We start from the raw sequence: 12,074 nt of genomic DNA, 5'->3' as shown, positions 1-12,074 counted from the left end.
AATTGTTGAGATCCCAATATATACCTGAACCAAAGACGAAAGAACTAAAATATATTATCTTGTAATTTGTTTTCTTTCAAAAAAGCTATCTATGAAAATCTGAAAAATAACAACAAACCTTAGACTTAAATATACCTACCATACATAAGAAAATATGTTTTACATATTAAAAGTTCTGAAACCTCTAAAGCCTTAAAAAAAAACTATAATTCCAAATCCTAACTAAAACAGGAACACTACTAAAATTCTATCTATACAGGAAGTACAAAAATAATACGCAGCATTAGAAATTCTATAATTAAATAAAATGTCATATCTCATATTAATCTCAAATGTCACGGTGTACTACCTTGTTCCAAAAAAAAAAAAAAACACAAAAGAATTTGACAAAACCACTGCATGTGGCTATTCAATATCATATGTACATCAACCTCTCAGCTTCTTTGAAATCAAGGATGAAGAAACTTAAACTCAAGTATATATAATATATAAATGTTCAATTAAATTATATATATAATAACAAATTTCGTTTTAATTATGAAAATACCACCGCTGGGTCTGGTATAACCCATTAAAGAAAGGCCCATTAAGAAAAGAAAACCTCCACGCTTGAATTCTTCGAGCTAAGGCAAAGCGGACAAACTCGCACAGAGCCGTCGCATCCTTTACACAGAGCCAAATGACGACACGGCAAAGCCAACACCGTCGCCGATCGTCGCCGGCAAATCCTACAACTCGGTCCGGTCAATTCGAATCGATCGGGATCAACGTAAGCCGATTCGGCGTCTTCGGCTTCATCCACACCGTCTACGCTACCCGATTTTGGTTCCGCCGCCGTGACTCCGCCGCCGTGGGCAAAGGCTTGCTGCAATCGAGCTTGTAACGACGCCGCTTCGGCTTCTCTCCCCGCCGCTCTCACTTGCCAAGCACGTGACTCCGTCTCGATCTGCGCCGCACGTGCTTCAAGCTCCGCGTGTCGACGCGTGGCTTTCTCGATCTCCGCTTCTTTCTCTCTTAATCTCCGCCTAACTGATTCTTCCGTCGTTCTCAGAAGCTCACGATAGTGCCTCTCACTGTTTTCCGCTAGCATGCGCCTCAATTGCTCTCCCTTTGCAAACAAACAAAAAAAAAACTTCAAAAATCAAGAAGAGAATAAAAATATCACATTTTATGTTTTGTTTATCAAAAATACAAATCAAAATTCCAAAAAAAAAACAAGACAGTCACCTGAGTTTGAAGAAATCTATCTAACTCATCCGTTTGCCGTTTGATTTCTCCGGCGATATCTCCGGTTATCATCGGAAAAGGTGATAACCGGTGTTCTCGATTCTGCGATTGTCCCTGAGACAAACGAAGACCGGTGGATACCACATTAGGATTTCGTCCAGTTCCGATAAATTGCGGCGGAGTAGACGGCGGAGGATTCATCGGAGCCGCCGTGAATTCTAAATCAATCACGGACGAAACTTCTCTGGCTCGCTTTCTTGAATCGACCCCTGTTTTTTCCCGACCAAAAGTTAAACCGATTAATTTTTTTTGACATAATTAACCGATTAGTTTCTTAGCATAACCGATCGGTTTGGAATTAGAAAACAAACCGGCGTTGATGGAAGGAAACTGAGATTTGTGCAGCTCCGGCGAGCATTCATTCCCTTCTTGTCCGTTTCTGAGAAATCGAAACATCAAACATATGATTACATACACATATATATATATATATATATATATAGAGAGAGAGAGAGAGAGAGAGAGAGAGGAGAGGAGAGAGCGAGAGAGTACCTGTTGAGGAAGAAGACAGTGGAAGGATGGTGATGAGCTTGAACCGCCATGAACAAGAGAAGAAGAAGAAGGAAGGTTCTTAATGAGAATCTTTAATATGTATAAATCACACAAAAGATATGTATGTATCTACGGTTGAATCGGACATGGTGATGAAAGTGGTGAAGATTGAAACTTTGCTTCGGGATTCTTTATTTATTTGTTTTGTTAAAGAATTGTTACAAAAAAATTTTAGGAGAAATAAATGGTGAAGAAGAGGAGGAATGGAATGGAATGGAAGTATTTAAGGGAAGGCTTTAAAGTCTCTTTTGTGCACATAGTAAGCATGATTCTCATTTATTATAAACCCAATGTTGAATTACTTTCATTCGCATCTTGATTTATTCACTTTTTTATTGTTTTTAATGGAAACGGATATTTCGTTTTTAGATCTATTCCATACTTCTATATATTCGTCAATCTTAGCAGTATTTTATAAATAAAATATTACTAATGAAAATAAGAAAGTCAATTAGTTACAAGTATCAAATTTTCATCTTTATATTTTTACCAAAATTATATATGTTACTTAATTTTTATATATGTTATATACGTATATGTATGTTGGAAAAGAGAAATGTACAATTAGATTCATGAATCACATTTGTAGTTTGCTTACTAGTTTTTTTCAGTAAACCCAAAATAACAAAATGTAGATAATATTCCCTAAATTTATAGGAAATAACAGTAAATGTTAATAGAAATAATATAAATTTCTATACGGTAGTTCTCTATAAAATTATAAACTTTTAACTAAAATACTTAATGTTATATTAATATTAATATCTTTAGCTGACATTTTATTAGTTTTTTGTATAAATATTGACATATTCGGTGACCTGTGAGATATTTAGTATACAGTAGTTGTAGAACTGAAAGTAATTTCGGCATATATTTTTTTTTTTCGCGTCTGTTTGGATAAAATCTTCTTAAACTAATATAATCATTGTCCTTAATCACATATTCAAGTTTTTCTAAGCACATATGCAAACATAAACCAATTTTACCTTTATAAAAATATATAATTTCAGTATGTTTTGGAGACTAAATAATTGTACGTATTATATACCTTTATCTGTCTTAATCGAAATTTACATAATTTTTTTTTTTCAAAAATTCTTCTCAAGCTTTCTTCCTTTTGGTGTTTTCTTGCTTTTTCTCTCAAGAAGACTCTCTGTCGTGTTTGCTCATTGCGGCTATCAAACGGTACCGTCTTTTCTTGTAACACTATTTTCTTCTTCGTCTACTTCAAATAACGTATTTCAAAATTTGCCATGTTAAGATTTGTTTAAATCCAGTATAATAGAATTACGAAATTGTTCGAAAAACAGAAAGTGTCGTAAATTTATGATTCACTGCTCGCGTAATCGTATTATTCATTTTTTTGTTGTTAGCATTTCAATTTTTTTGTTTTACTAAATACAGTTCATATTATTCACGATTGTAAAATAGGTAGATTCAAATGAAATTTACTGTTACATCTGATTGAATTTAAGAAACTATGGTATTGCAGTTGCAGGTAACTGACTTTGTCCATGACAAAGACATGATATATATTTGCGCGCGAACACACACACATACACTATATATATATATATATTGGGTTAGTAAATTATCACGAGTTCATGATGGAACAAAAATCTAACAACTAAACAATAATCAACAAGTTTTATCAAACTAAACTGCAAGTTATGAGTATGTAGTATTATATAGATATTAGGTGGGTTGTTGCTCTTGGCTTAACCTAATAAAATTTCAAAAATTAATTAGCTTTGAACATTAGGCGAGGAAGAAACATATGTATATATACGATGATATCAGAAATTTTGGTTCAAGTTCAAACTAATTTTTAGAGTATATACACAGCTAGCTGCCATAAATTTTTTTGAAATACTGATAAAATAAATGTAAAATCAATTTCTACTATAGCCTAATTGAACGGTGACCATTGGGTTGTTATTGTCTTGATTTGACCAAAACAGAGCAATGGTAGTGATTGTTATAAAACTAAAAATCTAATAGTAATGAAAATAGTAATGGAGACATAACACACTTTTGTTCTTTGCCCTTTAGAGGAGCCCACCACACCAAATTATGAATTCTTGGGCAAAACTTCTTGAACATTCAATTCTTCTCTTCCTAAAACATGCTATCCTCACTTTTCAATCTCTCTTACTCCTCACCCAACAATCTCATATTCTATATTTCCTTCATATTCTTTTTAAAGTTATATAGATAAATAACATAATTATCTATATATGTATCACACAATATACAGAGACAAACACATTGGTTACTTGGATTTTGGCGCGAGTGTTTTATATGTGGTGGGCTTACAAGACATTTTTAGCCAAAACTTGCTCACATCCGAGATGAGTTGGACGCTTAAGATAAACTCAAATACCTGATGCCAAATCGTAAAAAATAGTATATCTTTATTGGTTGGTACATGTGACAAGGCATCTTCAAGAACATTGAGTGTATATCTAGAGTGAGAGTAATTGGTGAAGGCAAAACAACAAGTTATATATGTGTATGCTAAGAGATGTTTTTAGTTACTTAGAAGACTTTCTATTTAATGTTTATCTTATACATACAATAGGTGTAACTTTAGCCAATAGTTGGATTTGTGTGTTGGCCATGATGAAAAATGGGGGAATTAGTTGAGAATAAGAGGATGGAAATTATTTTCTTGTAAAAAATAAACTTAAGAAAATAAGAAGTGGAAAGAAGAAGAGTCAATATTCAAAGGTGTAGATTTGATTAGATGCAAAATACACAATTGGACATCATTATTTTATTTTATTTTTAATTAGGGTTTTAAAAATTATCCCTTTGTCCACCTTCACGTTTCCTCATGAGTAACAATAATAATGCTTCACACTATGCAATTTTACATTCTCAACCAAAAAAGTCGTTTCCGTCTTCTTCAAAACGAAGGAGATATATAAACATATACATACCTGTACATAATATGGTCATGGTTACATTCTAAATCGAAAAATCAAAATAAAAATAACGAATCATACATGAAACAATTTCGTTTATTTTGTCATAGTTATTGTAAATATCAGTTATATTTTCATGTATTAAAATAACTATATATCTAACAATATAACGTAGTTTAAAATGATAAAATTATGTTCAAAGTTTTCATGATTTTATATATAGAATATTAGGCATTGTTTTCTTAGAAAACACACTCATATCTTAAAACAGCATTTATTTTGGAACGAAGACTAATTTTTTCCGTATATTTTTCAAAATTCTAGTGAGAAGGAATTGTAGTAAGAATAATAAGACTCTAGCTAATTAAATTCAAAAATAAATAATAAGATGAGAATAGACCATACACACACACATATTATATATAATAAGTATAATTTGTGTGTATATAGACAAAAGGTGTAGAAGTAGAAATGTGGTGGCAAGAGCTAGACAGGTATGCAAAAACATTGATGTAAGGGAATGGCATCTCTTGAGCCAATACATGATTTGGTCCAAGTCAAATTTCCTTATGAATTAATTAATCTAATCATGATTTGTTTATATATTGGCTGTCTATCAAAAGCACCATACCATGAAGTTAACTTAGGATGCTGAGCCTATCAATTTATTACTTAACATTTTCTGGTTAAGTTCATGAGCCCATCTTTGTTTGTTGAAGATATGAAGAGTGGAATAAAAGAGGAGAAATTGCTAAAAATAGGCCACAATTTAAATGCAAATGCAAAAGTATATCACAAATTCAACCTATTGCAAAAATAGGTCAGAGGGATAGAAAAATTACAATTATCTCCTACATGAGTAAACAATAAAACGGATGTCTCAATTACGATTATAACCCTTCGAAGTCTGCAAATACTAATGAAGTCTACTCAGCAGACTGATAAAGAAGTCTACTATAATATTAAATCTTATATTTAAAATTATATAAAAATAATTTAAACTGAAATTTGTTTCTATAAATCAAATGTCAACAAGTATGATCTATATAAATTATAATTTAATAAAAATAAATCATTTTAAACCATCTAAGATAAACATCAAAAGTGAATAATTTTAAAGTAGGATTGTAGACTTCTTTATAAGTCTGCTCAAACCGTAAACGAAATTAAAATAAAATATTGATTTAAACCGGAAATAATTAACCTAACCAGATATAACCGGATATTTTTGCCCTATTATATAAATGAGATTTTACCCTAAATCAGAAACTCTCCACTTTGATCCCTCTCTCCAAAAACGGCGCTGCATTTTCTTTGTTGCTGTAATCCTCTTTCTTGCTGCTCTCCATTTTTGCTATGTTCTTCGTTCACTTGAGTTCGGATCTGCAATCATCTACAACAAGGACCAAACTTGGGACGACCACGTAAGAATCTGTCCCATTTAATTATTTTACAATTTTTTGTTGATTTCATCTTCTTCTAATGCTATTTTGGTCGTTTTCTTTGTTATTGCAGTGGATTTTCTGGGTGAAACTATTCGTTGGTGCAGCTCTTGTGGCTCTCTACCAACAGCTTGTCATCAGAGCAATTCCATTCATGACCACAAGCTGATTTCTTTCTTAGATTAGTCCCTTTCTTTTTTAAGTTTTTTGTTTTTTTTCTTTTTCACAGAGGCTTTTTCCAGTGTATTGTTCTCATCCTTTCCTATTTTATTTTCTTTCTCTCGGATCCATTGTCTGTATCCCATGTTCTAAAAAGCGGCCGCCAAGACCAATTAGTCGTTTAAGACTTGAAATCAAATTCTTTGAAAATTCTTTTTTTTCTTCGTTTAAGACTTGAAATCAATATATGTATGCCAGATCTATAAGATTTAGGTGTGAATAATAAGAATAATGCAAAAAACTGACTGACTATGTGAAAAAATTGGCTTGCGGCCGCGAAAAAGAGTTGCAGAACTCGAAAACCCTAGATAGAAGACGAAAACAAAATTACAATTATGCCCTTTTTTAAAACAAAAAGAATAACCAAAATTGGAAGCATAATGGTTCGAACCTACGTTTTTTGGGCAACAAGTGGGTCTGTTTCCACCAGACCACAAGAGTTTGTTAACGTTGTACGCATTAATAAAGTAATTTATATACTATCAAGACCGTTAACAAAAGTGGCCAATAGTTAAAGTTGAGGACAAACCATGACAGGTAAATGCAAGAATAACTGATTTTTCAAACTTATACAAATGCAAGAACAATACCAAATAAAAATAATTGAAAGGAAGTAGACTTCTAAACTTCTTTAGAAGTCTACAAAAATAGATAAATCAAACAAGAAAATTCATTACTTTGTAATTATAACACATAACAACGTCAAACTCATATAGATGCAACACAAAAAACAAATAAACATGTCAAAACAAGAAAATCATTTTTACAAGTAACAAATATTTCAAAAATGAATTTTTTTTAAAAAATAATTAGGCAGACTTCGTATGCAGTCTGCTATGATATGCTAATACGTAACAGTAGACTTCATCTACAGACTTCTTTAGAAGTCTGCCTAGATGTGCTAATTACCTTTCAAACCAAAAAAATTCATAACTTTATAATTATAACACATAAACACACCAAACTCATACAGGTGCAAGAATCATACATAAAATGCATTTACAATTTAAAATTTAAAAAAAAACATTACAAATACTTTATAAAATGCATTTTAAAAATTTAAAAAAATACAGACACGTTCAAAATCCGCCGGGGAAATTTCACTTTGAAGTCTTCTATAAAAAGGGTTATTTTTGCATTTGACCAAATATTTGACTTTTCGTAGTAGACTTCTTTTTGCAGTCTGCGAGAAGAAAAAGTTATTTTTGCAATTGACCAAAAATTTGATTTTTAGAGCAAACTTCTTAAGAAGTCTGCTGACGAGTAAAAGAAGTCTGCTATAGTAAAGAAGTCTGCTTATGAAGTCTACTCTACAAAAGAAGTTTACTCAAGGTTATTTTTGCAATTGACCAAAAGGTTGACTTTCGAAGCAGACTTCTTTAGAAGTCTTCTTTAACAGTCTGCTTGTAGGTCAGATTTGCATTTGACCGAATCTTAATTAAATAAATAGCAGACTTCTAAAAGAAGTATGCTATTTATTTTTTTGTAGCAGACTTCAATTGAAGTCTGTTATAAAAGTCAAAAGTTGTCAAAATCTTGGTCAATTGCAAAAATAACCTTTCGAGTCAAATTACGAAATAGCAGACTTCTCTATAAAAGTCAAAGTTCTTTAATTTTTTTGGTCAAATGCAAAAATAACATTTTTTTCTCGCAGACTACAAAAGAAGTCTACATGGTTTTTTTTGTTTAGAAAGGAAAATCGCAGACTTTTTTTGAAGTCTGCTTACACAAATATTAAAAAAAAAGTCAATTGCAAATCTAACCTCTGCGTTGACTAGCAGACTGAAAAAGAAGTCTGCTTTCGCGAAACAGAGCTAAATGTTAAAGAAAATGAAGTAGGTGTTTACCTACTTCCAATTTAATTTCGATTAACTTTGACAAACACCCAGAGTTTTGTATAGCACCGATAACAAACTAGCTAAGTCGTTGTTATGCAAGAATCTCCAAAAATAGATGATTTATGAAATTGGAATTTATAAAAATGAGCATGAAAGAGTTTTTTAGATGAAATTAGAGAGAAATTTGTAGGTAAAATGAAGTTATAAGCGACATAATAAGCATTTAGAGCTTCAAAATTGGTTGGACAAACATTTAGAGCTTCAAAACTGGTTGGTAATGGTGGTTGGCAAAATTGAAAAGATGACATTTTCGTAAATAAATGATATATTTTAGGATGGTTGTGTCTTTTTAGTATTTTTAAGAAAAAACAAAAATTAAAAATATAATGGCATTTTTGTGAATATATGTGGTTGTAAGGAGATAGTAGGGAGAAAGTGGCATTTATTAAAGAGAGAAAAAAAGAAATTATTTTTGCATTTGACTTCAAATTGTGGGTTATTTGTGCAAGTACCCCAATAAAAGAAGGTCACTTTTGTATTCTTGTTTTTAATTTTAATTTTTTTGACGCCTGTTTTCAATTTTAATTTTTAGTCCTTTTTTGTCAAAAGTTTACTATAGTCTATATTATTGATAATTATGGCTTTTCCTATTTCTCCTGTGGCTTGTGCCGTGAGTCATGGCCTCACGTAAGAACCTAACAAAACACGAAACATACAATACTTATAAGATAAATTAACGGTCGGTTTAATGCATAATGGTGACATGTGAGTGATAACATGTTCATGGTAAAGTAAGTGTTTGGTCTCTTTATTACTAATCGATGGCCAAGAAAATCTCTTTTTGGACATGTACACGAAAATAAGATAAGAAACCAACTTAAGTCTGTTCACTTAGGCAAAATCATATATACATAATAGTTTTTAATATGATATACACGGTCAGTTGTGGAGACAGAAAATTTTTTTACATGGATCACAATATTTATTATCTAAAAAAATTATATAAATTTCACTGAAAAAAAATTTTCATCATTGATAAATATCTCATAAATACATTTTATGCTCACTCATATTTTAAAATTATTTGATTATAGTTTCATTGTTTTATCACGGTTTTATTATGATAGTTTCAAATATTTGTTTTTCAATAAAACAAAGTAGATAATTGCTTAAAAATTCATCACCAATAATATTACGCATAGTCGTATTCACAAATTTTATTTTTTGGCGAAATTCCTTTCTAAATTATATCAGTTTTTAAAAAGAATTTAAAATTTATCTAAGTAATTATTATTTAAGATGAACTCTTATTTATAGTGCTTCCGCTTCTAAATTGAAGCACTTTACAATGTGGGACAATTATAAACTTTGGCATGAATTTTTATTTTATAATTTTTGTGATTGTTATTGGATCAACATTCTCTAATATTTATTAAACTATCTTAAATTTCAAATTTTAGAAAAGTTAATTCTTATTTTAGATTTGGATAATAGACCAATTAAAAAAACTCAACAACAATTTATTTATTTTTTAGGATTTCACCTGAGGCAGCTGACCCTCCTCAACTGAAGCTGGCTCCGCCACTGTACACGGTAGATGGATATTTAATCAGGTATTTATAAAAATTACTTCTAACATAGAGATAATAAGAAAATAAAGTTTACTTTCTTTTGTTGTTGAAAAACTTTTAGCGATTTGTACACACTTTGTTTAGTTTGTTCCTTCCTTCTACCTCTCTTTTTTTTTTTATATGTATGGATATTTTTTATGTGAGATTGAGAGGCGTTTGGAAGTTAGCCAAATTGTAGCTTTCAAGAAAAACCAAACTAATTAATCAATACTCTCCCTAAATGTGTGTTTCATTTATGATATATGGATGGCTATGGATTCTTATATTCATTATCATCACGATCAAGTCAATTGCATATATATAGTCTATATGGATTCTTACTCATCATCAAGTCGATCAGATAATCTTATAGTATTTATGTATGTCATCTTTATTAGGGCTGGGCAAAATATCCGTTATATTTACTTCGATCCGTTATTCGTCTCGATTCGATCCAAAAAATCTGGATATCCGTAATTTTATGGAACAAAGCAAATACTAAAATTTAATATCCGTTAAAAATAGAGCAAATCACAAATACTAAAAAAACTAAGACGGATATCCGCTCCGCTCCGGTATAAATATATATGTATATATAGATAGATAATAATTCATATAAAGTGTATAATTATTATATATAAATATAATTTTTGTGAGTTTTTGTTTATAAATTTGATTATTATAAATATTAAAACTTAATAATTTAACAAAAAAAAATATTTTTTTAAAGAAAATATTGTCATTTTTAATGAAATTTTGAATTTTTTATTTTTTATTTTAAATATATTATTATTTAAATATTTTTTTAGTAGGATTAGATATTCGGCAAATATTCAGATTTTTAGCGGATATCCGTTTTTTTGGATATCCGGATAATTACGGAGCGGATACGGATCAGAAAAATGATTCTCCGGCCGGAGCGGATCACGGATATCTCCAAAATCCCGGATATCCGCTCCGCGCCCACCCCTAATCTCTATATGTACGTATCTAGTTCCTCTATTATATGGATCCACGAATATGAACTTAAATGTGGGAGCAATGAGGCTAACTACTTTCATAATGTTATTTTTTGGACCCACTTTTTTGAATTTCGAAGACTAATGATTCCCTGTAGGAAGGTCAGAAAATGGGAAAACCAAGGCACATCCTTCATTTGGTGGAAGACAATACATTTTTTTATTTTTTAAATATGAATCAAGATTCATATTCCTTTGGTAGTAATCCAAAATCAAATCCAACACCTCCAATTCGTTTTTCTTTTTAACAAATGATATTACACCAAAAAATAAACTATAACAGAACTACAATTAATCTATGAATTAGATAAGAATCGATCTAATCTGAGGTCCAATTTGATCCATTTTGAATTCAAGTATATCACTCTTGGAAGTATATTAATGTAATAAGAAGTTTGGATGCAGTAAAAGTACGAATTCTGAGTAATTACATTAGAGTTCGATACTCGGATTCGAAAGATAAAACATATTGATTAATTGCATTTCTTTCTATTATGACATATATTAATATAAACATAGTGTAACTCATAAGCTGTATTACAATATTTGGAATAAAAATAACAATAATCATATTTAAATAATATATTTCCAATAAAATTTGATCATCTATCTCAATAGTGTCATAGACCCAATATAAGCACTAGAATACATAAATACTTTGTTATGTACCCTATAAAAAGTATCATGTAAGATTTGAAAGATCTATACCAAATCTTCAACAAAACAGAAAAGTGACATTGGTGGAAAAATAAAAAGAGAAGTTTGAAGATGGGGTTTGATAAGGCAGAGAAGGAAAACCATTAAATAAGAATACTATTTGTTGCTGTTATTGTTAGATTCTCTCAACCATCGATCCATCCTCTACTTCTCTTTAAATTCTTGTAACCCTTTATGAGGGGGACCAAGGACCAACCATATTTTAGGGTATGGCCAAAATAATTTAAATCCAACAAGCTTTAACGAAAAGTTATGGGTGAATCAAACAAGAAATATCAAAGTAATCCAACCTCTATAGCCTGAATTGGTGTATTAGGAAAGTCTCTATAAGTTTTTTTTTTTTTCAAGATCATGAATTGACGATGGAGAAGAGACTCAATTGACATATTCTAATCATTCCGAAGAAATTATCAACCACCGATATGTAATTTCTCGATATAGTTAAATTAGTTACTGATTTCTG

The 12,074-nt window shown here is 30.5% G+C and overlaps 1 protein-coding gene across 1 annotated transcript; it reads right to left on the bottom strand.

Moving 5' to 3' along the window:
* Window positions 1-388: 388 nt before the first annotated feature.
* Window positions 389-2,051, bottom strand: LOC18016223 (BOI-related E3 ubiquitin-protein ligase 1). Its single transcript, XM_006398336.2, has 4 exons — window positions 1,780-2,051; window positions 1,599-1,666; window positions 1,228-1,496; window positions 389-1,108 (listed from the first exon to the last, which is right to left on the bottom strand). Exons 1-4 carry the CDS (start codon window positions 1,827-1,829, stop codon window positions 587-589), a joined length of 909 nt encoding a protein of 302 aa, XP_006398399.1. The 5' UTR covers window positions 1,830-2,051; the 3' UTR covers window positions 389-586.
* Between the last annotated feature and the right edge of the window lie 10,023 nt (window positions 2,052-12,074).

Source organism: Eutrema salsugineum, unplaced genomic scaffold (genome assembly GCF_000478725.1).
Source record: "Eutrema salsugineum unplaced genomic scaffold, Eutsalg1_0 scaffold_20, whole genome shotgun sequence".
NCBI classification, from domain to species: Eukaryota; Viridiplantae; Streptophyta; class Magnoliopsida; order Brassicales; family Brassicaceae; genus Eutrema; species Eutrema salsugineum.
This window is presented reverse-complemented; position numbering and strand designations above follow the sequence as displayed.